Source organism: Somniosus microcephalus, chromosome 11, assembly GCF_052327205.1.
Source record: "Somniosus microcephalus isolate GS21.2 chromosome 11, FLI_Smic_1.0, whole genome shotgun sequence".
Taxonomy (NCBI): Eukaryota; Metazoa; Chordata; class Chondrichthyes; order Squaliformes; family Somniosidae; genus Somniosus; species Somniosus microcephalus.
The window spans coordinates 634123-659547 of NC_140997.1; the positions used below are offsets into that span (position 1 = coordinate 634123).

Genomic DNA, 25425 nt, shown 5'->3' on the forward strand with positions numbered 1-25425 from the left:
GACTGCAGGGAGATATCAATGGACTGGTCAGGTGTGCAACAAAGTGGCAGATGGAATTCAACCTGGAGAAGTGTGAGGTAATGCATTTGGGGAGGGCTAACAAGGTAAGGGAATACACTATAAATGGTAGGATACTGAGAAGTGTAGAGGAACAGAGGGACTTTGGAATTCGTGTCCACAGATCCCTGATGGAAGCAGGACAGGTAGATGAGGTGGTTAAGAAGGTATACGGTATACAACAAGAACAACTACTTAACATAGAAGATAGGAGCAGGAGTAGGCCATTTGGCCCCTCAAGCCTGTTCCGCCATTTAATGAGATCATGGCTGATCATCCAAATTCAGTACCCTGTCCCTGCTTTCTCCCCATACCCCTTGATCCCTTTAGCCTTAAGAAATATATCTAACTCTTTCTTGAATATATTTAATGAATTGACCTCAACTGCCTTCTGTGGTAGAGAATTCCACAGGTTCACCACTCTCGGTGAAGAAATTCCTCCTCATCTCTGTCCTAAATGGCTTACCCCTTATCCTTAGACTGTGACCTCTGGTTCTGGACTCCCCCGCCATCGGGAACATCCTTCCTGCATCTAGTCTGTCTAGTCCTGTCAGAATTTTATAAGTTTCAATGAGATCCCCTCTCATTCTTCTAAACTCTAGCGAATATAAGCCTAAGCGACTCAGTCTCTCTTCATATGTCATTCCTGCCATCCCAGGTATCAGTCTGGTGAATCTTCACTGCACTTCCTCCATGGCAAGAACATCCTTCCTCAGATAAATGTATTCATATAGCGCCTTTAATGTAGTTAAACGTCCCAAGGCACTTCACAGGAGTACTATAAGACAAACTATTTGACACCGAGCCATATAAGGAGAAATTAGGGCAGGTGACCAAAAGCTTGGACAAAGAAGTAGGTTTTAAGGAGCATATTAAAGGAGGAAACATACAAGATAGGAGCCGGAGTAGGCCATTCGACCCCTTGAGCCTGTTCCGCCATTTAATGAGATCATGGCTGATCATCCAAATTCAGTACCCTGTCCCTGCTTTCTCCTGTAGAGACGTAGAGAGGTGGAGAGGTTTAGGCAGGGAATTCCAGAGCTTGGGGCCTAGGCAACAGAAGTCACGGCCACCAATGATTGAGCGATTATAATCAGGGATGCTCAAGAGGGCAGAATTAGAGGAACGCAGATATCTTGGGGGGGTTGTGGGGCTGGAGGAGATTACAGAGATAGGGAGGAATTTGAAAACAAGGATGAGAATTTTAAAATTGAGGCGTTGCTTAACCGGGAGCCAATGTAGGTCAGCGAGCACAGGAGTGATGGGTGAATGGGACTTGGTGTCAGTTAGGACACGGCAGCCGAGTTTTGGATGACCTCAAGTTTACGTAGGGTAGAACGTGGGATGCCAGCCAGGATTGCGCTGGAATAGTCAAGTCTAGCGGTAACAAAGACATGGATGAGGGCTTCAGCAACGGATGAGCTGAGGCAAGGGCGGAGACGGGCGATGTTACGGAGGTGGAAATAAGCGGTCTTACTTATGCCGCGGATATGTGCTCGGAAGCTCATTTCAGGGTCAAATATGACACCAAGGTTGCAAACAGTGTGGTTCAGCCTCAGACAGATGTTAGGGAGAGGGATGGAGTCAATGGCTCGGGAACGGAGTTTGTGGCGGGGACTGAAAACAATGGCTTTGGTCTTCCCAATAATTAATTGGGGAAAATTTCTGCTCATCCAGAACTGGATATCGGACAAGTGTTCTGACAATTTAGAGACTGTGGAGGGGTCAAGAGAACTGGTGGTGAAGTAGAGCTGGGTGTTGTCAGCGTACATGTGGAAACTGTTGCTGTGTTTTCGGATGATGTCGCCAAGGGGCATAAATGAGAAATAGGAGGGGGCCAAGGATAGATCCTTGAGGGACACCAGAGGTAACGATGTGGGAGCGGGAAGAGAAGCCATTGCAGGTGATTCTCTGACTACGATTTGATAGATAAGAATGGAACCAGGCTGTGCATTCTGACTCAGCTGGACGACGGTGGAGAGGCGTTGGAGAAGGGTGGAGTGGTCAACCGTGTAAAAAGCTGCAAACAAGTCAAGAAGGACGAGGAAGGATAGTTTACTTTTGCAACAGTCATAAAGGATGTCATTTGTGACTTTGATGAGAGCCGTTTCGGTACTGTGGCAAGGGCGGAAACCTGATTGGAGGGATTCAAACATGGAATTGCGGGAAAGATGGGCACAAATTGGGAGGCGACAACACGTTCAAGGACTTTGGAGAGGAAAGGGATGTTGGAGATGGGGCGGTAGTTTGCAAGGACAGAAGGGTCAAGGTTTTTTTTTTGAACAGCACTGTGGGAGCACCTTCACCACACGGACTGCAGCGGTTCAAGAAGGCGGCTCACAACCATCTTCTCGAGGGCAATTAGGGATGGGCAATAAATGCTGGCCTTGCCAGCTGTGATGAAATATTCCATTCATCACTGCCTGTGACTGTGGTCGGTTTCAGTGTCATTTCCCTTCCCCCAGTCCTCATTGTATTGTTTATTGGAATGTGCTGGAATGTGCTGTGTGTGTAGGGCTCCGCCCATACCTGGCCCCTTTTGTAAGCTAGCTCAGTCTGGCCTCAGTCTCCAGAAGGAAGATACCTCTCTCTCTTACGTGTTACTTTCTAAGTTAATAAAGGCCTTGTTTTGTTTCGCTAACATCGAGTCTCGGAATTATTGAGGCACATCACCAGCGATGCCCACATTCATGAATGAATTAAAAAAAATTCTTGCCCACCAATTCTATCATTGTTCAACGTGACGTTGCGGACTGCGTCAGAGCAGCGAGGACTACAACTCCCAGAATGCCCCTGGACACGCCGCGCAGGCGCAGTAGCCGAGCTTTACCGTCATCTCACTGTGACCTTGGTCTTCGTCTCTCCGCCAATGGGAAAGCGCGAATATATCAGGTCTGCAGTGACGGCGGAAAGTGAGCCAATGAGAAGTGGCGATGGTGCTGTGGCGCGGCGGCAGTGGGAGGCCCGCGGCCATCTCGCGTTGTCAGGGGTTGTGGAGGAGAAGCGACGGCGGTGGTGGCGGAGGCGGACTGTGATACTCAGCCCAGGCCCCTCTCCCTTCCTCCTTTTCCCCCTCCTTTTCTCCGCTCTCAGGCGGTGGGCCGGTGTGACAGCGCGCCATGCCGGTTCGCACCGAGTCGGCCTCGCTGATCCCGCCGCCCCCCATCAACACTCAGCAGCCCGGGGTCGCCACCACGCTCCTGTACAGCGGCTCCAAGTTCAGGGGACACCAGAAGAGCAAAGGCAACTCTTATGACGTGGAAGTGGTGCTCCAGGTAAAGTTATAATGGCACATCAATCCCTGACTCCTTAGGGTGGTCATCATTTATTCAATCTGTGATCAGATTCACTCCTAAACTCAATGTTGACATTGGATTTGCAATCTGATTCACTCCTCTGCTGATAAATGCCGCTTCTGCCATTTCCCCGTTGATAGCTCTACATATCCAAGCAAAAGGAAAGGCCATTTGGACCATCAAGCCCACTCTATCCCCAGCCCATTGACTATGGTTCTATATCAGTCAATGTTTCCCTGCCTGTAATGATAACTATCAGATCTGTCATTTAAAAAGTGACCATTTGAATGCATGTCTTTACTAGAATGTTAGAAACAAAAACAGAAAATGCTAGAAACACTCAGCTGGTCAGGCAGCATTTGTGGAGCGAACACACTATTAACGTTTTAGGTACTAACCGCTCAAATCTATAATATTGGGAGATTTGCGGTCTGGTTGTCTCATTCCTATTGATTTTCTTGCTGCAGATTTATCCTAATACCCTCTCAACTTGTAGGTATGGCTCTTCCTTTGCCATAGCTACAAGAACTGTCATTCATTGGGGTTGATGGTTGTTCATTTTATAATAAAAAGTGGCCTTGTTAATTAAGTTTAAACTTCCCATTCTGCTACCTGCTGATGATGACTATCATGCTGCATATTACTCTGCAGTTGGAGCTCTAAATTTGCTTCTGTGTGGCCCATAAGAACATGAGTTGGCCATTCACCCCCTTGAACCTGTTCCACCATTCAACCAGATCATGGCTTATTTGTACCTCAACCCCATTTACCTGATCCATATTCCTTGATATCTTTATCCAACAAATATCTATAATTCTCAGTCTTGAAAATTTTAATTGTGTGAAAAAGTGCCTCCTGATTTCACTCATTGACTGTCCTAGCTCTAATTTTAAGATTGTGCCTCCTTGTTTTGGATGCCTCCAGCAGAGGAAATAGAATTATAGAAGATAGGAGCAGGAGTAGGCCATTCGGCCCCTCGTGCCTGCTCTGCCATTCAATGAGATCATGGCTGATCATCCAAACTCAGTACCCTGTCCCTGCCTTCCCCCCATACCCCTTGATCCCTTTAACCTTAAGAAATATATCCAACTCCTTCTTGAATATATTTAATGAACTGGCCTCCACCGACTTAGTTTCTCTATCTACCCTATCAAATACTTTTGTAATTTTAAATACCTCAATTTGATCACCCCTCAACCTACTAAATTTGAGGGAATACAAACCAAGTTTATGCAACCTGCCCTCATAATTTCACCCTTTGAGCCTGGTATCTTTCTGGTGAATCGGTGCTATACCCCTCCAAGGCCAATATCTCCTACCTGTGGTGCCCAGATCTGGGTCTAACCAAGGCTCTGTACAAACTGAAATATCACTTCCTCCCCTTTGTATTCCAGTCTCCTTGAGATAAAAGTCAACATTCCATTACTTTTTTTGATTACATTTAATAACTGCCCTTTTAGTGGTTTGTGTACATGGACATCCAAATCACTGTTCTTCCACAGTACCTAGTTTCTCATCATTAAGAAAATATTACAAATTGTCTTTCTTGGATCCCAAGTGAATGACCTCACACTTCCCCACATTGAACTCCATTTGCCACGGTTTGGCCCATGCACTTGATGTTTCGTTGTCTCTTTGTAACTTCCTGCTTTCATCTGCGCAATTTACTGTACCTCCTAGTTTAGTGTCATCTGCAAACATGGATATACAATTCCTTCATCCAAGTCATTGATCTAGATGGCAAAAAGCTGAGGCCCCAGTACAGACACCACTTGTCATATCCCTCCAATCAGAGTACATTCCCTTTATCCCTACTTTCTGTTCCTACCTTCCAACCCTTGTAGGAAGATTGCCTCCAATTCCGAACGCTTTCATTTTTGGTAATAATTCCTTGTGCAGAACTTTTAACAAATGCCACCTGGAGTTCCATATAGACAACATCCATAGACGCTCCCTTATCCATCATGTTACTGACCTCAAAAAATGTAACTAGATTAGTCAGACATGACCTACCCATTACAAATCCATGCTGACTCTCTGATCAGCTCATGCTTGTCCAATTGCTCAGTCACTCTGTCCCTGATGACAGATTCCAGTACAAAAAGAAAATACTGCAGATGCTGGAAATCTGAAATAAAAACAGATTCCAGTAACTTCCCCACATCTGCTATTTGATTGACCGGTCTGTAGTTTCCTGGTCTCTTCCTCCTTTCTTAAATAATGGAGTGACATTTGCAATTTTTCAATCCAATGGTACAAGCTTTGGAAAATTATGACTGCATCTACAATTTCCTCATCTATTTCTTTTAATACCCTCGAGTGGAAATCATCAGGAGATTTGTCTGTCTTATGTCCCATTATTTTCTTCATTACCCTTTTTAATTTGTATTGATTCCAATAAGTTCCCCCCTTGACTTATTTTTAGTTTCCCTTATACCGCTGTTTTTTATTCATTTCCTCTTCTGTAAAGACGCATACAAGGTACTTATTTGACAAGTCTGCCATTTTCTTATTGTCAATTACAGTATCACCTGCATCTTTCTATTATGGGCCCACATTCCCCTTTACCAGTCTCTTTCGCAATATATTTATAAAAACGTTTGCTGTTTAGTTTTGATATCCCTTGCAAGTTTTTTTCATTCCCCTTTTGCACCTCTTAAGCAACAAAGTGATGCAAAGAATGTATTTTTATAGCTCTTCCAGTCTGGGTATCTGTGTTTCTGTTGGCTCTGTCAGTAGAAATGTGCACATCAGCCCTGATCTGACATTTCTCTGTCTGTCACTCAATCCTACTGGACCCTTCTCACAACTGTAAGAATATGTATTGCAAATTTCCTTTGATATAGCTGTCTCCACTATCTCACATATGGTGTATGTACCTTGTTTTGGCTTTCAAATGTGTACTGACCATTACCACTCTAAGGGTGGATGTAGCACAATCACTTGAACATCTACATGCCTGTTAATATGCCTGTCACTGTAAAACCCCTGTTGAAAAATGTACACCCGTTTAAAAAGAGGGAGAGATATAAACCCGGCATCTACAGGCCAGTCAGCCCAACATTGATGGTGGGGAAACGTTTAGAGACAATAATCCATAGCTGATGGAGTTTTATATTTTGACTCGTCTGTATTCTTTCCATCCAGATTATGACATTGGCAATACTGGACTCTGATGGTTATGTTATTTGTTCTAATGATTTCACAAGATGTTTGCTATCTTTTGTTAATACACATGGTGTAGAGGTAATCAATTGATTACATCTACTTGTTTCTCAGTTATACCTATCAGGAAAGGATGAACAGGCTGGGCCTTTTTTCTCTTGAAAAGAGAAGTCTGAGGGGTGATCTAATAGAGGTCTTTAAAAATATTAAAGGTTTTGATTAGAGTAGGCACACAGTGTTTCTACTTGTGGGGAACAACAGAACTAGAGGCCATCAATATAAGATAGTCACCAAGAAATCAAATAGGGAATTCAGAAGAAACTTCTTTACCCAGAGAGTGGTGAGAATGTGGAACTCACTGAGGCAAAAATATAGATGCCTTTAAGGGGAAGCTAGATAAGCAAAGGGAGAAGGGAATAGAGGGTTATGCTGATGGTTAGATGAGGAAGGATGGGAGGAGGCTCGAGTGGAGCATAAACGCCGGCATGGACTGGTTGGGCCGAATGGCCTGTTTCTGTGCTGTATATTCTGTGTAATCTAGGACAAAATGAATTGGCATTTGGAAAAGTATGGGCTAATAAATAAACGTCAGTGTGGATTTGTTAAAGGCAAGTCGTGTCTGACTAACTTGATTGAGTTCTTTGAAGTAATGGAGAGGTTTGATGAGGGTAATGCAGTTGATGTGTATGTGGACTTTCAAAAGTCGTTTGACAAAGAACCACATAATAGAGTTGTTTGCAAAATTAAAACACATGGGATTAAAGGGACGGTGGCTGCGTGGATACAAAATTGGCTAAGGGACAGAAATGAGAGAGTAGTGGTGAACGGTTGTTTTTCCAGACTGGAGGGAAGTGGTGTTCCCCCTAGGGGTCAATATTAGGACACTGGCTCTTTCTGATATATATTAATGACCTAGATTTGGGTATACAGGGTATAATTTCAAAGTTTGCAGATGATACGAAACTCTGAAATATAGTAAACAATTAAGAGGATAGTAACAGACATCAGGAGGATATAGACAGACTGATGCAATGGGCAGACACATGGCAGATGCAATTTAATGCAGAGAAGTATGAAGTGATACATTTTAGAACATAAGAAATAGGAGCAGGAGTAGGCCATTCGGCCCCTCGAGCCTGCTCCACCATTCAATATGATCATGGCTGATCTTCTACCTCAACTCCACTCTCCTGCACTATCCCCATATCCCTTGATTCCCTTAATATCCAAATCTATCGATCTCTGTCTTGAATATACTCAATGACAGCCTCCACAGCCCTCTGTGGTAGAGAATTCCACAGGTTCACCACCCTCTGAGTGAAGAAATTTCTCCTCATCTCAGTCCTAAATGGCTGACCCTTTATTCTGAGACTCTGACCCCTGGTTCTAGACTCTCCAGCCAGGGGAAACATCCTCCTTGTATCTACCCTGTCAAGCCCTGTAAGAATTTTGTATGTTTCAATGAGATCACCTCTCATTCTTCTACTTTCCCTTTCACTCCCCCCTACTTGAATGGCTTCCTGTGCCATGGTGCCATGGTCAGCTTGCTCATCCATCCTGCAGGCACAGGCAGCAGGAACCTCATACCTGTTTGATAAGGACAAAAGCTGAAGCTCCTCCAGCACTTCACCTAGGGTCACTTCACCTGGGGTCACCTTACCTGCCTGAGTTGCAGTCACACCCTCCTGCCCCTGATCACTAATCAGACCTGTACCGCTACCTAACCTAAAAGGGTGTTACTGCCTCCTGGATCAAAGTGTCCAGGTAACTCTTTCCCCCCTCAGACTCCAGCTCAACAACTCTGAGCTGAAGCTCCTCAAGATGCAGGCACTTACTCCAAACGTGGTTGTCCGGGATCACAATGCTCTCCACAAACTCCCACTACAGTTGAGGCACACTGCCTGCATTGCCATCCCTATATGACCTTGTTCTATTTAATTAAATTTAGTTAAATTTGTATTTAAGTAACTTAGTTTACAGTTTCGTTTTTTGACTACTTAATTGATCTAGATTAAGTTAAGGATACTGAAATTAAATATCTACCTGTAACACACAGCACTACAAGTAGTGTCGGCAAAAATCAGCAACTCCTTCCCCCTCTTCTCCAAATTCCCAAATGAAACGCTGTTTACGTGCACTCCATTTAATTCTGGTAGGAAGAATGAGGGGAGGCAATAATAAACTAAATGGTACAATTTTAAAGGGTGTGCAGGAACAGAGAGATCTGGGGTGTATGTATGTGATATACCTATCAATTCCTCCAATAAAAGGCGAAGAGTTACGAAGGTGACTAAAGGTTTTTATTGACTAAATAACAGCCCACTCTCGTGGGTGATCCGATCCAAGCAGGAGGAATACCAGCCAGTCGCTCACCTTTATACCTGGCCTGGTGGGTGGAGCCAAGGCGGAGTCGGCAGTGGTCATCCCAGGTATAGCAGTGTGGCAAGAGGCGACCTCGTACCGTGATACAATAGTGGTCAGTGATACAGTTATAACGAACAGTGGTGAACAGTGCTAACGATAGTGAACGTGGTTTACCACATTCACCCCTTGTTTAGAATTAAGTCCGGCGGGGTGAAGTGTACTACCAATTCTGGTAGGTCAGTCTGTCCGGAGGCTTCGTAAGCCTCTCCGATCGCCGCAGCGGTGGTGTTGCCTTATCCGGTGCTGGTGCCTTATCCGGTGTTGATGCTGGTGTTTGCGTGGTCGGCGAGGGCTCGTGGGGTTCCGGCATGCCGTCTACCTGGACTGAGGTTGGGGGGGGTGGTGGCGGTGTTTCCGGATCGGCTGAGGGTGCGAGGTCTCGTAGGGAGACAGTGTCCTCCCGCCCGTCTGGGTACGCCACGTAGGCGTACTGGGGGTTGGCGTGCAGGAGGTTCACCCTCTCGACCAGGGGGTCCGTTTTATGGGTCCTCACGTGTTTCCGCAGCCAGACCGGCCCCGGGGCGGTCAGCCAGGTTGGTAGAGTGGTTCCCGTAGTCGACTTCCTGGGGAAAACGAACATTCGTTCATGGGGGGTGGTGTTAGTGGCCGTGCAAAGTAATGACCGGATGGAGTGCAGCGCTGTCGGGAGGACTTCTTGCCAGCGGGAGGTTGGGAGGCCCTTAGACTTTAAGGCTAAGAGGACGGCCTTCCATACCGTCGCGTTCTCTCTTTCCACCTGACCGTTACCTCTGGGGTTGTAGCTGGTGGTCCTGCTTGCTGCAATACCTCTCTCTAGGAGGAATTGCCGGAGTTCCTCACTCATGAAGGAGGAGCCCCGGTCGCTGTGTATATAGTTCGGGAACCCGAACAAGGCGAAGAGGGCATTCAGGCACTTAATGACCGTGCTACTGGTCATGTCGGGGCAGGGGAAGGCAAAGGGGAAACGGGAGTACTCATCAACGATGTTGAGGAAGTACACATTACGGTCAGAGGACGGGAGGGGCCCCTTAAAGTCGATGCTCAGGCGCTCGAAGGGGCGGGTGGCCTTGATCAGGCTTGCTCGGTCCGGCCTATAGAAGTGCGGTTTGCACTCCGCACAGGTCTGGCAGTTCCTGGTCATGGTCCTGACCTCCTCGATGGAGTAGGTCAGGTTGCGGGCCTTAATGAAATGGTAGAGTCTGGTGACTCCGGGGTGGCAGAGCTGGTCGTGGAGGGTCTGAAGCCTATCGATATGCGCGCTGGCGCATGTCATTCGTGAAAGGGCATCAGGGGATTCGTTCAGCTTGCCTGGCCGGTACAAGATCTCATAATCGTAGGTGGAGAGCTCGATTCTCCATCTCAAAATCTTGTCATTCTTGATTTTGCCCTTCAGCTTGTTATTAAACATGAAAGCCACCGAACGCTGGTCGGTGAGGAGGGTAAATCGTTTGCCTGCCAGGTAGTGCCTCCAGCGCCGTACTGCCTCCACGATCGCCTGGGCCTCTTTCTCGACCGACGAATGTCGGATCTCGGGGCCCTGTAGGGTCCTTGAGAAGAAGGCCACTGGCCTCCCCTCCTGGTTTAGGGTGGCGGCTAAGGCGAAGTCGGAGGCGTCGCTCTCCACCTGAAAGGGGATGGACTCGTCCACTGCGTGCATCGTGGCCTTGGCTATGTCTCCCTTAATGAGGGAGAAGGCCGCGCACGCCTCCTCCGTGAGGGGGAAGGAAGTGGCTTTCAGGAGGGGTCTGGCTTTGTCCGCGTAATTGGGTACCCATTGGGCATAGTAGGCGAAAAGCCCCAGGGTTCTCCTAAGTGCTTTAGGGCAGTGGGGGAGGGGTAGCTCCATGAGGGGGCGCATTCTTTCTGGGTCGGGGCCGATGATTCCGTTCTCCACTACGCAGCCGAGGATGGCAAGGCGCGTGGTGTTAAACACGCATTTCTCCTTATTGTAGGTGAGGTTCAGCCGTTGGGCCGTACGGAGGAATTTCTCCAGATTCGCGTCATGTTCCTGCTGGTCGCGGCCGCAGATAGTGACGTTATCTAGGTAGGGGAATGTAGCCTGCAGTTCGTTCTGGTCAACCATCTGGTCCATCTCCCTTTGGAAGACCGAGACCCTATTAGTGACACCGAAGGGGACCCTAAGGAAGTGGTATAGGCGCCCATTCGCCTCGAAGGCGGTATACTGGCGGTCCTCAGGGTGGATAGGGAGTTGGTGGTAGGCCGACTTCAGGTCGATGGTCGAGAATACTTTATACTGTGCAATCTGATTGACCATGTCAGATATGCGGGGGAGGGGGTATGCGTCCAGCTGGGTATATCTGTTTATGGTCTGGCTGTAGTCGATGACCAGGCGGTTTTTATCGCCGGTCTTTACGACTACGACCTGGGCACGCCAGGGGCTGCTGCTCCCCTCGATAATGCCCTCTTTCAGGAGGCGCCGCACCTCAGAGCTAATGAAGGCTCTGTCCCCGGCGCTATACCGCCTGCTTTTGGTAGCGACGGGTTTGCAGTCAGGGGTAAGGTTAGCAAACAGAGAGGGTGGCGGGACCTTGAGGGTGGAGAGGCTGCAGGTGTTACGCGGTGGGCGGTTTAACGTTTGCTGGTTGTTGACTGTGAGTGGGGGGAGGGGTCCACCGTATGCTAGGGTTACGCTTTGGAGGTGGGATTGGAAGTCCAGCCCTAGTAGGACGGCAGCGCAGAGATGGGGGAGGACGAGGAGTTTAAAGTTTTTATACTCCGTGCCCTTAACCGACAGGGTCACGACACAGTAGCCGCTGATGTCCGTGGCGTGGGACCTCGATGCCATCGAGATTCGGCTGCGCGTTGGTAGGACAGAGAGGGAGTAGTGGCTCACCGTGTCTGGGTGGATGAAGCTCTCCGTGCTTCCGCTGTCGAACAGGCAGGTCGTGGCGTGGCCGTTCACTTTGATGTCCATCATTGACTTGGACAGATGGTGCGGGCGGGCTTGGTCCAGGGTGACGGAAGCTAGTGTGTAGCTGAGCGAGTCGTTGTCATCTGCGGGCGAGGCGGTCGGGCGTGGTGAGTAAAATGGCGTCTCCCACGAGGTAGGGCCCCATGAGGCACTATTGGGGTCGGTTGCCTTAATCAAAGATGGCCGCCCCCATGACTCATGTGTGGGGATGCTGGCCTCAGTTGCCCTAAACAAAGATGGCCGCCCCCATGACTCATGTGTGGGGATGCTGGCCTCAGTTGCCCTAAACAAAGATGGCCGCCCCCATAGTTCGCATGCGGCACTGCTGGCCTCTGAGGATCCGCTCCTGCAGGCCTTGGAGAAGTGGCCTTTCTTCAGGCAGGTTCTACATATGGAGTTCTTGGCTGGGCAGCGCGACCTCGGGTGCTTCTCCTGGCCACAAAAAAAAACAGCCGGCGGCCCGATCGCGGATGCCCGATGTCGGGGCCGGTGCCGGGGGTGGCGGGGCCGGTCGGGTCCGGGACGCCGACGCAGAGGTAGGTCCCGGGGGCGGCGCTGGGAAGGGTGCTGTGGTAGGGGTCGGGCCCGAGTCCCAGGGTCGCGAGCAGTACCTGGTGAATGCTTCCTGATCTTGGTGGGCCACTTCCAGGGAGATAGCGAGGGCTTCAGCTTTTTCCATGCTGAGGTCTTTAGCTTCCAGCAGTCTTTGCCGTGAGTACTCGGACCGTAGGCCTTTCAGGAATGCGTCGCGGATATTATCTTCAGTATTTTCGGCTGCCGACACCGATTTAAAGTCACAGTTCCTGGCGAGTGCATATAGCGCCTGTGAGAATTCGGCTACTGATTCTCCTGGCTGTTGCGGCCGTGATCTTAGGAGGTGCCTAGCGTACATGTAGTTTACCGGGGTCCGGTACTTCTGTTTCAGCAGGTTGATGGCGGTCTCGTAGGTAGTCATGTCCTCGATGAGAGTGTATACTCTCGGGCTCAGTTGTGCCTGCAGGACACTTAGTTTGGATGCCTGAGGGACGCTGGATTCTCTCAGGTATGATTCGAAGCAGACCAGCCAGTGTTTAAAGTCTGCGGCTGAGTTTGCTGCTCGTGGGTTCAGGTCCAGGTACGGCGGTCTGAGGGCTCGCAGCCAAGCTGGCTGGTGTGGCTGTGCTCCTGGGAGCTGCGCTGGTGGCTCCTCCGCCGGTTGTGACTCGTTGTCGGACATCATTAAATTTAGTCAATAAAATTGATATACCTATCAATTCCTCCAATAAAAGGCGAAGAGTTACGAAGGTGACTAAAGGTTTTTATTGACTAAATAACAGCCCACTCTCGTGGGTGATCCGATCCAAGCAGGAGGAATACCAGCCAGTCGCTCACCTTTATACCTGGCCTGGTGGGTGGAGCCAAGGCGGAGTCGGCAGTGGTCATCCCAGGTATAGCAGTGTGGCAAGAGGCGACCTCGTACCGTGATACAATAGTGGTCAGTGATACAGTTATAACGAACAGTGGTGAACAGTGCTAACGATAGTGAACGTGGTTTACCACATTCACCCCTTGTTTAGAATTAAGTCCGGCGGGGTGAAGTGTACTACCAATTCTGGTAGGTCAGTCTGTCCGGAGGCTTCGTAAGCCTCTCCGATCGCCGCAGCGGTGGTGTTGCCTTATCCGGTGCTGGTGCCTTATCCGGTGTTGATGCTGGTGTTTGCGTGGTCGGCGAGGGCTCGTGGGGTTCCGGCATGCCGTCTACCTGGACTGAGGTTGGGGGGGGGTGGTGGCGGTGTTTCCGGATCGGCTGAGGGTGCGAGGTCTCGTAGGGAGACAGTGTCCTCCCGCCCGTCTGGGTACGCCACGTAGGCGTACTGGGGGTTGGCGTGCAGGAGGTTCACCCTCTCGACCAGGGGGTCCGTTTTATGGGTCCTCACGTGTTTCCGCAGCCAGACCGGCCCCGGGGCGGTCAGCCAGGTTGGTAGAGTGGTTCCCGTAGTCGACTTCCTGGGGAAAACGAACATTCGTTCATGGGGGGTGGTGTTAGTGGCCGTGCAAAGTAATGACCGGATGGAGTGCAGCGCTGTCGGGAGGACTTCTTGCCAGCGGGAGGTTGGGAGGCCCTTAGACTTTAAGGCTAAGAGGACGGCCTTCCATACCGTCGCGTTCTCTCTTTCCACCTGACCGTTACCTCTGGGGTTGTAGCTGGTGGTCCTGCTTGCTGCAATACCTCTCTCTAGGAGGAATTGCCGGAGTTCCTCACTCATGAAGGAGGAGCCCCGGTCGCTGTGTATATAGTTCGGGAACCCGAACAAGGCGAAGAGGGCATTCAGGCACTTAATGACCGTGCTACTGGTCATGTCGGGGCAGGGGAAGGCAAAGGGGAAACGGGAGTACTCATCAACGATGTTGAGGAAGTACACATTACGGTCAGAGGACGGGAGGGGCCCCTTAAAGTCGATGCTCAGGCGCTCGAAGGGGCGGGTGGCCTTGATCAGGCTTGCTCGGTCCGGCCTATAGAAGTGCGGTTTGCACTCCGCACAGGTCTGGCAGTTCCTGGTCATGGTCCTGACCTCCTCGATGGAGTAGGTCAGGTTGCGGGCCTTAATGAAATGGTAGAGTCTGGTGACTCCGGGGTGGCAGAGCTGGTCGTGGAGGGTCTGAAGCCTATCGATATGCGCGCTGGCGCATGTCATTCGTGAAAGGGCATCAGGGGATTCGTTCAGCTTGCCTGGCCGGTACAAGATCTCATAATCGTAGGTGGAGAGCTCGATTCTCCATCTCAAAATCTTGTCATTCTTGATTTTGCCCTTCAGCTTGTTATTAAACATGAAAGCCACCGAACGCTGGTCGGTGAGGAGGGTAAATCGTTTGCCTGCCAGGTAGTGCCTCCAGCGCCGTACTGCCTCCACGATCGCCTGGGCCTCTTTCTCGACCGACGAATGTCGGATCTCGGGGCCCTGTAGGGTCCTTGAGAAGAAGGCCACTGGCCTCCCCTCCTGGTTTAGGGTGGCGGCTAAGGCGAAGTCGGAGGCGTCGCTCTCCACCTGAAAGGGGATGGACTCGTCCACTGCGTGCATCGTGGCCTTGGCTATGTCTCCCTTAATGAGGGAGAAGGCCGCGCACGCCTCCTCCGTGAGGGGGAAGGAAGTGGCTTTCAGGAGGGGTCTGGCTTTGTCCGCGTAATTGGGTACCCATTGGGCATAGTAGGCGAAAAGCCCCAGGGTTCTCCTAAGTGCTTTAGGGCAGTGGGGGAGGGGTAGCTCCATGAGGGGGCGCATTCTTTCTGGGTCGGGGCCGATGATTCCGTTCTCCACTACGCAGCCGAGGATGGCAAGGCGCGTGGTGTTAAACACGCATTTCTCCTTATTGTAGGTGAGGTTCAGCCGTTGGGCCGTACGGAGGAATTTCTCCAGATTCGCGTCATGTTCCTGCTGGTCGCGGCCGCAGATAGTGACGTTATCTAGGTAGGGGAATGTAGCCTGCAGTTCGTTCTGGTCAACCATCTGGTCCATCTCCCTTTGGAAGACCGAGACCCCATTAGTGACACCGAAGGGGACCCTAAGGAAGTGGTATAGGCGCCCATTCGCCTCGAAGGCGGTATACTGGCGGTCCTCAGGGTGGATAGGGAGTTGGTGGTAGGCCGACTTCAGGTCGATGGTCGAGAATACTTTATACTGTGCAATCTGATTGACCATGTCAGATATGCGGGGGAGGGGGTATGCGTCCAGCTGGGTATATCTGTTTATGGTCTGGCTGTAGTCGATGACCAGGCGGTTTTTATCGCCGGTCTTTACGACTACGACCTGGGCACGCCAGGGGCTGCTGCTCCCCTCGATAATGCCCTCTTTCAGGAGGCGCCGCACCTCAGAGCTAATGAAGGCTCTGTCCCCGGCGCTATACCGCCTGCTTTTGGTAGCGACGGGTTTGCAGTCAGGGGTAAGGTTAGCAAACAGAGAGGGTGGCGGGACCTTGAGGGTGGAGAGGCTGCAGGTGTTACGCGGTGGGCGGTTTAACGTTTGCTGGTTGTTGACTGTGAGTGGGGGGAGGGGTCCACCGTATGCTAGGGTTACGCTTTGGAGGTGGGATTGGAAGTCCAGCCCTAGTAGGACGGCAGCGCAGAGATGGGGGAGGACGAGGAGTTTAAAGTTTTTATACTCCGTGCCCTTAACCGACAGGGTCACGACACAGTAGCCGCTGATGTCCGTGGCGTGGGACCTCGATGCCATCGAGATTCGGCTGCGCGTTGGTAGGACAGAGAGGGAGTAGTGGCTCACCGTGTCTGGGTGGATGAAGCTCTCCGTGCTTCCGCTGTCGAACAGGCAGGTCGTGGCGTGGCCGTTCACTTTGATGTCCATCATTGACTTGGACAGATGGTGCGGGCGGGCTTGGTCCAGGGTGACGGAAGCTAGTGTGTAGCTGAGCGAGTCGTTGTCATCTGCGGGCGAGGCGGTCGGGCGTGGTGAGTAAAATGGCGTCTCCCACGAGGTAGGGCCCCATGAGGCACTATTGGGGTCGGTTGCCTTAATCAAAGATGGCCGCCCCCATGACTCATGTGTGGGGATGCTGGCCTCAGTTGCCCTAAACAAAGATGGCCGCCCCCATGACTCATGTGTGGGGATGCTGGCCTCAGTTGCCCTAAACGAAGATGGCCGCCCCCATAGTTCGCATGCGGCACTGCTGGCCTCTGAGGATCCGCTCCTGCAGGCCTTGGAGAAGTGGCCTTTCTTCAGGCAGGTTCTACATATGGAGTTCTTGGCTGGGCAGCGCGACCTCGGGTGCTTCTCCTGGCCACAAAAAAAAACAGCCGGCGGCCCGATCGCGGATGCCCGATGTCGGGGCCGGTGCCGGGGGTGGCGGGGCCGGTCGGGTCCGGGACGCCGACGCAGAGGTAGGTCCCGGGGGCGGCGCTGGGAAGGGTGCTGTGGTAGGGGTCGGGCCCGAGTCCCAGGGTCGCGAGCAGTACCTGGTGAATGCTTCCTGATCTTGGTGGGCCACTTCCAGGGAGATAGCGAGGGCTTCAGCTTTTTCCATGCTGAGGTCTTTAGCTTCCAGCAGTCTTTGCCGTGAGTACTCGGACCGTAGGCCTTTCAGGAATGCGTCGCGGATATTATCTTCAGTATTTTCGGCTGCCGACACCGATTTAAAGTCACAGTTCCTGGCGAGTGCATATAGCGCCTGTGAGAATTCGGCTACTGATTCTCCTGGCTGTTGCGGCCGTGATCTTAGGAGGTGCCTAGCGTACATGTAGTTTACCGGGGTCCGGTACTTCTGTTTCAGCAGGTTGATGGCGGTCTCGTAGGTAGTCATGTCCTCGATGAGAGTGTATACTCTCGGGCTCAGTTGTGCCTGCAGGACACTTAGTTTGGATGCCTGAGGGACGCTGGATTCTCTCAGGTATGATTCGAAGCAGACCAGCCAGTGTTTAAAGTCTGCGGCTGAGTTTGCTGCTCGTGGGTTCAGGTCCAGGTACGGCGGTCTGAGGGCTCGCAGCCAAGCTGGCTGGTGTGGCTGTGCTCCTGGGAGCTGCGCTGGTGGCTCCTCCGCCGGTTGTGACTCGTTGTCGGACATCATTAAATTTAGTCAATAAAATTGATATACCTATCAATTCCTCCAATAAAAGGCGAAGAGTTACGAAGGTGACTAAAGGTTTTTATTGACTAAATAACAGCCCACTCTCGTGGGTGATCCGATCCAAGCAGGAGGAATACCAGCCAGTCGCTCACCTTTATACCTGGCCTGGTGGGTGGAGCCAAGGCGGAGTCGGCAGTGGTCATCCCAGGTATAGCAGTGTGGCAAGAGGCGACCTCGTACCGTGATACAATAGTGGTCAGTGATACAGTTATAACGAACAGTGGTGAACAGTGCTAACGATAGTGAACGTGGTTTACCACAGTATGCAAATCTTTGAAGGTGGCAGGACAAGATGAGAAGGCTGTTAAAAAATCATATGGGATCCTTGGCTTTATTAACAGAGGAATAGAGTACAAAAGCAAGGAAGTTGTGCTAAACTTTTTTTATAAAACACTGGTTCGGCCCCAGCTGGAGTATTGTGTTTAATTCTGGGCACTGCACTTTAGGAAGGATGTCAAGGCCTCGAAGAGGGTGCAAAAGCGATTTACTAGAATGGTATCAGGGATGAGGGACTTCAGTTATGTGGAGAAGCTGGGTGGGGGGGTGGTTCTCCTTAGTGCAGGGAAGGTTAAGAGGAGATTTGATAGAGGTGTTCAAAATTATGAACGGTTTTGATAGAGTAAGTAAGGAGAAACTGTTTCCAGTGGCTGAAGGGTCGGTAACCAGAGGACACAGATTTAAGGTGATTGCCAAAAGAACCAGAGGCGACACGAGGAAACATTTTTTTACGCAGCGAGTTGTGATCTGGAATGTACTGTCTGAAAGGGTGGTGGAAGCAAATTCAATAGTAACATTCAAAAAAGAATTGGATAAATACTTGAAGGGAAAAAAATTACAGGGCTATGGGAAATACAGGAAACTTTGGTTTATCCGGAGGTTAACTGTCCGGAATGCTCGAGCCACCGGCAAAAATCAGGAGCCGTTTCGTTAGGTTTTTTTTCTTTTCGTTGCTTTTTTTTCACCAGTCAGGCTCTGCAAGGTCTCGCTGAAGCTGTTGCTAAGCTACAGAGACGCTTGCAAGGTATGGCCGACTGTTTAGAAGCAACAGGGTTTGTTGCCAGATACGGTCCATATGTTTCAACGTTAGTGCTGGTTTGTCCGGCAGTTTTGATGGGACGGCAACAGCTCGGTCCCGTCGGTGCCGGATAGCACACAGTTTCCTGTAGCAGGTGAGTATTATTAATTGGATAGCTCTTTTAAAGAGAGGCCCGATAGGCCGAATGGCCGCCTCCTGTGTTATCATTTTATGATTCTAAGACCCATGTGGTTCTGTCTATAGGAGTCTTAGCAGAAACCCATCTTGAAATTCCCATAATCTATCTTGTCCTGTCTTTTAATCCATGTGTAGGATTATATACATTCCCTATCCTTCCAATTAGTTCCTTCTATTGTTCTACCTTGCCCCTGTACTTATCCCTTTTTGTTTTTCATTATACAAATATGTATTTTTTTGCCATTCTGGGATCTTTCATAAGGATGGCTGTTGCTTATTGGAGCAGCTGAGTTTTTATCAGAAAGCAAAATACTGCAGATGCTGGAAACACTCAGCAGGTCAGGCAGCATGTGTGGAGAGGGGATGATGGGGTTAATGTTTGACATCTATGTCCCTTCGTCAGAACCCATAGAAAGGATCTAGGGACCAGGGCAGCTCTAAAATAAAGTGAGTCTGTGCTGCTGAAGAGGAAGTTTGAGAAATGCATGCAATGGCGCCTGGTGGAGAGGGTGGTTCTTATGAAGCGGCAAGAGTGGTTAGAGTAACACTGAATATTACAAAGATGACAGATCATGTGTGGATACGAAACAGAAAGGGTAGCATTTAAGCTAGAATCCATGTGGAGTAAGTCCGAGCTGGAGACAGTTGCTGAGAAAAGAGATGTGGCTGTGAACGCCTGTTTTAAGGAACACAGTATAGGAAACCGATAGCAACGAAGGTGATCCGGGTACCGGAGATAAAACAAAAATCACATCACATCAAAGAGAAGAGCAAATCTTATTCAAGGTGGACATTCCTGGAAGATAAATGACAGTGAATTAAACACTAAAACAAAAAGCAAAGTACTGCAGTTGCTGGAAATCTGAAATATATAAAAGAAAGAAAATGCTGGACACTCTCAGCTGGTCAGGCAGCATCTGTGGAGAGCGGAAGGGAGAGTTAATATTTCAGGTCTATGAGCTTTTGTCAGGACCGTGTTGTGTTTTTTATTAGTAGGGCCTCATTACTAGGGTTGCAAAATTCTGGGAATTTTTAAAAGAGGAAACTTCCCATGGGAATTTTCGGGAATTATGGGAATTTTGAGTTTTTTTGTCTCTGACCCTTATATTATCTTTGTCGTCAAAATAGACATACTGTTCCATACAAATAAAAACAGGCTTTCAAAACTTTATTTAGGTTATAATTTTGAACTTTATTGAACCCCCACAAAAAAGACCCATCTAAAATTAAATAAAAAGAGCGTCAGCTTATTTAGCCTGTAATTTGTCCTTATTTTGTCCCTTTGAGTCTTCTACTCATGAGTCTTCTGAGTCTTCTACTCCTCATTGCTCCTCCTGATTCTCTGACTCTGGCTCTGACGTGTCCATTTCCTCCTCTGTGTCAGTGTCTAGCTGTGTGGTGGACACTTCTGTATCTGGCTCAGTAAGTTGTAGGTTCGCCCGGATAGTCACCAGTTTCTCCACTCTCTTGTTAGTTAGCCTATTGCGCACCTTTGTATGCGTATTCCCAAAAAGTGACCAGTTTCGTTCAGAGGCCGCTGATGAAGGTGGGATTTGGAGTATCACCGATACAATAGGTGACAGGGCCTCAGATGCACAAAGTCCCTTCCACCAGGTATGTGCACTGATATGCTTGCATGATTCCCATATCCCATCCCCATTCCAAAGACCTTGCTTGGTAGAGAACTTTGCCAGACTTCCCAGAACTTTGCCCACATCCAGATTGAGATGGTGTGAGAGGGTAGAAATCACACTGTAAGCGCTGTTGATCTGTTCTCCAGAAAGTATTGGTCTCCCAACATGCTTTGGGTCCAGCATGTATGCTGCAGCATGAATCGGCTTGACACAAAATTCTTGACGCGTCTGTGTGAATTGAACAATTGCCTTCTCCTCTGCTTTGAGCAGCAGGGATGTGGGTAGGGCAATGCTGATTTGTTCTTTTAAATCAGTAAAAAGCCTGAGAACATCTGACAAGACAGCGTCATCTCCTTCAATCTGAGCAATTGCAGATGCTACTGGTGAGAGTTTAAGGCTGCTAACCACTCTCTCCCAAAACACATCATCCAGCAGTATTTTCTTGATGGTGGTTTCCATATCCCCAGACTGGGATATTGCCATTTCTTGCAGCGACTCCTTACCCTCCAGAAGGCTGTTGTACATTATGACAACACCACCCCATCTAGTGTTGTTGGGCAGCTTCAGTGTGGTGTTCTTGTTCTTTGTCATTTGCTTGGAGTTGTAGGTTGCTGCAACTACCTGTTTTCCCCTGACATACTTAACAACTTGCTTGGCTCTCTTGTACAGTGCTTCCATGGTTCTCAAACCCATGATGTCCTTGAGGAGCAGGTTAAGCCCATGAGCTGCGCACCCAATAGACGTAATATGAGGGTAGGCCTCCTCCACTTGAGCCCAAGCAGCCTTCATATTCGCAGCATTGTCAGTAACTACTGCAAAGACCTTTTGTGATCCAAGATCGTTGGATAAATGCTGCTGCATCTTTGTGGCATTCTTTACATATGGCTTTCTACAGTGTTTGCACATGTACACAGTCTTTCCATCTTTAATGCCTGGGGTAAAATGCTTCCACACATCCGACGGTAAACGTGGCATTGTTCTATGCAGAGAAATAAAGGGCATTCATCTCTGTGTCGAACTGCGGTCGATCAGCACGATTGCAACAGGGTGAGTACATTTTTGCTGATGCTCCATGTGATGGAAGCATGACCTGTACACACACGACGCTACATCACCAATAGTGTATTATTTTGTATATTTTAAATTGAAGGACAACAGAGTTGAACAAGTAACTGGTTTATTTGGTATAAAGTCTGATTTACTTACTGCATCATCACAACATCAGCAGAAAACAAAATGACTTCCCTCAGGACCCCTAACCTGGATCTTAAAAAAAACTATAGCAGTCTTACAGATGCCTGCAGGCCAATCACAATTCGATATGCAAATATTACAAATAGAGGGAGCTAATCGCTCATCCACTCATCCAACCAATCAGAACACATTTGTTCACAGTCACACACAAAACTTGTAATTATTAAAACAAGCCAAGTAAGAAGATAAACATATTGATTAAGAAATTCCTTAATAATTAAGATTCCATCTCTGTTAGTAATTTTAAGAGAGGACCTGTGGGGGGGAAAAAAAAGAAAGAAATACAAAAAAAACAATATTATGCTAGCATGTGCTTTTTTGGGCAAAATTCCCAAGCTAAACTTCCCGTGGAAAATTTCCGGAAATTTACCGGAAACTTTCCACCCCTTTGCAACCCTACTCATTACTGGTGATCTTGGTGCATTTGAGGATCTGTGTGTAGGTTTACCCTGCTGCTTGATGTGTACAATGGACCTCTGGTGTTGTAGGTCGATCTTGCCAAGCTACTGAATATGATGTGGTAACTCATTAAAGTCAGACATGCATATAACATGTTCATTGCTGATTTTGGATTACTTCACATGACTTCACTAAATAGACCCTGGTAAGTCAGACCTAAATCAGCAAAAAGAAGTTTGAATTTAATTTTTAACTTGGCCAGTGGGAAGGAGCTTTTCTTATTGTCTGCGTGTATAAAGGGGTCAAATCAGAAAGTGGCTGTTTAATAGAATCATTGTGGTTTATTTTCTGTAGTTGACCGATGCCTGCATCTACCACTGAAGTTGTTGTTCCAATGTCTTTCAATTTTCTGTCCTTTTAACTCCAATGTAAGGTGCATTTCCTTTACCATGCAGGGATTTGTAAACAAGTCAACTTTGACAACATTGCAGTCAGGTAAACAAGCCAGTCTTGCTGCCTACGGAATGTTCATGACAGACCAACAGAGGTTGTTTTCCAATACTTCTGGAGGAGGCATTACCTGCAGAATAAATGCTCATGCCTCTCATAGCTGATGACAGGCTGACTGGTGAAGCAATTTTGGGCATGCAGTCCACCTTCAGCTGTTGAGGGTATGGGTGGGCTGATGCTGTGGAATCTACCATACAATATAAATGGGTGATTTTTATAGCATCTAGGATCTGGTGCCATCAGAAACAACAACTTGCATTTGTACAAGGCCTATATAAAATAGTAAGAGATCCTAAAGTACTTCACACAGATGAAAATGGAATGTGGAGCAGTGGTGGGAGAAAAATTAGGGAGGTGAACAAATATCAGAGGTAGGTTTTAAAGAAGCTTTTGATTGAGGGTGAATGGTAGCAAGTTGGAGGAGTTTCAGGACAGGGCTCCATATGGCTGAAGGTTATGCCATGAAAGGGGGAATGCAAAAAAAAAAACTGGAGTTGGAAGAGCAGACAGTATCCTGGAATGTAGGGCTGTTGGAGGTTGCAGAGTGTGGGAAAGACAATTATTTCAAATTGTATCATTGGAGAGCTAGTGGAGGATTTCAAGGATAATTGGGAAATGACTTATTGCGTGATTGGATGCAGGTGACAGTTTTGAATGAGTTGTAGTTTATCGAGGGTGGAACCTGGGAGTCTGGCCCAGGGGGAGCAGCCTCTATATAATAATTAGGGTGAATACACATCAGAATACTGAATGTGAGTAATGCATTGTATAATTTCTTCACAATATAGAACTCTCCAGCAAATTCCTGTAAGTTGCTGTGATTGATGCAAAAAATAATGCTTGAAGGTTAGTCAGAAAAGTACAGGAGTGAATAATCTGCATCACTGGTCTGGTGCCAGGAGAGATTTAAAACTAGCCATCTGCTGCACTTTGGCTGGCAAAGTACCCTTAAGTGATGTATACTAGGGTTTTGTCTACAAATTAAATCCATGTTCTCAGTATTTTTTGTATACTTGGAGTTGCTGATAACAGATCTTGGTGTTCTGATTTAGGATTTAGCCACCAGTGAGGCAACAGTGCTACAAACAACCCTTGCCAAGGCTTTCAAAATTCAAATGGGACAAGCCAGCAAGTAAGAAATATGAAATGGAGTTGCTTTGGCTTTGCCGGCTGCATATGGTCAGGTTGGACTGTTGAAACGGATTTTTTTGGTCCTCAATCTGGTTCAGTACAAACACTGAGTCGAATACTGGTTTAGTTCAACAGTTGTTTTATTCTGTTGTCCCGGGAGACTTACTCTGATACAGCACCGTTCTGACTCCAGCAGAGTCTCGACAGGTTCCACCAGAGCAAGCAATCTTTCATACAGTGGGTCACATTATTATACTTTACTTTTGAAAAGACATTAACACATCGTACATTCTACACCAATCCCGAGCGAGGCATGTACACAGTTTAAAGTGATGTCCTGGCCTGGCAGTTTGAAATAAAGAAGTCACAGTTCACTGAATGGTTTATAATATAGAAAATATGCAGGTAATGGTTTCACGATCACCTAATCATTATGGTAATGCATGGTAATGTGTTTTTGGATCGCCTTTTGTCAGTATACCCTTTGCACTCCACCCTACATTGTTCCACCAGCAAGGTGTGACATTGTGGGTGCCAGCCATATTAGCATTTTACTTCTTGCTGCCTTCAGTTTCTTGAATTAACATGATCATCTCTCACAATATGCAAGTGACTCAGCGATGTCGACATTGCACCACCATTTTAGGCTAACAGGGTCCTCCATTTTAGGTTGGCAGGGTCCTTGGCCATGCGGAGCGAGTTGTTACCTTATTTTTGCATTCTATATTCTCATTCCCCCCTTTTATCATTCCATGATAACCATCTAAGGTACCCTGTGATTCTGGGCTTCATCCTACTGGTCCATCTCTACTTTATTGAGTCTATTATACTCCTCCTCCATTAATTCTTTCTCGACTTGCTCCTTTAACATCTCACTCGCTTCACCCTCTATACTTGGTAGTTCAATTTCCTCTGATGCTGATTTCCTTTTTTAATAGTCCATTACAGAAGTCCCATTTAGTCACGTTCCAGGATCCGAAAGCTTTAAGATTCTTGTCTTTGTACTGGAGAATATCTCTTCGGCACAGGTGGACGGTTTTTCCAGGTGTGATTTTCTTGCATTTCTTCAGTTGATTGAACGCCCCGCCCACGAGCAGGATAACGCTCAGAAGCAGTAATAAGGTCCTCATCTTGATCCTCCGTGATCAATCAATGCGACTTATTAGTTATTAATCTGGAAAACAAACTGCTTACACAAGATCCAAAGTTAAAAACTTAAAGCTAAAATTTTAAAAATTAAAAATCGTATAAGTATAATAAAAGTAGGATTTCAGCAGGCCAAAACAATCCAAACACAACACCAGACCTCGTAAAACTGCAGTCACCTTTATCAAGGCCGAGCGTGAGTTCTGTAGTCTCTTATCAATTAAAATAAAATTAATGATTGTTCGTAAAATCTACTCTATACTGTACTGAAATCTACTGATTATCTCCCCCCCTTTTGATTGGTTTCTCCAATCAATTTACAATGGTGGAAGTGCACCCATGCGCTTCTTCCCTCGACCTTAGCTGCAGTCGGGGTTGTTAGTAAGACCTGATATGGACCTTCCCACCTTGGATCTAGACTTTTACGAGTCCAGTTCTTAACCATCACATACGAACCTGGTTCAATTTTTAGAGAACCAGATAAGTCAGGAAGTTCACCATATGCAGCACGGACTTGTGAATGCAGCCCACGTAAAACCTTAGTAAGAGCCAAGACATAGGTCGTCATTTCTTCAGTCATATGGTGAAAATGCACCGTTGTAGCAGCATTTTGGTTCCAGGGAGTCTTGAGTGGTTTACCATAGATAATCTCAGCAGGGGTAAGTCGTGCTT

At 48.1% G+C, this 25425-nt stretch overlaps 1 protein-coding gene across 3 annotated transcripts in view; it reads left to right on the plus strand.

Moving 5' to 3' along the window:
* Positions 1 to 2971: 2971 nt before the first annotated feature.
* Positions 2972 to 25425, plus strand: part of gid4 (GID complex subunit 4 homolog) — a 119142-nt gene continuing 96688 nt past the window's right edge. The window contains exon 1 of one of the 3 annotated variants that reach the window (XR_015079889.1): positions 2972 to 3332. Coding sequence is in view for 1 of the 3 variants with exons in the window: in XM_086000019.1 (XP_085856145.1) it covers positions 3177 to 3332 (156 nt within the window). In the remaining 2 variants the exon portion in view is untranslated. The remainder of the gene's footprint in view (positions 3333 to 25425) is intronic. The other 2 variants (XR_015079890.1, XM_086000019.1) reach the window with 2 other exon arrangements.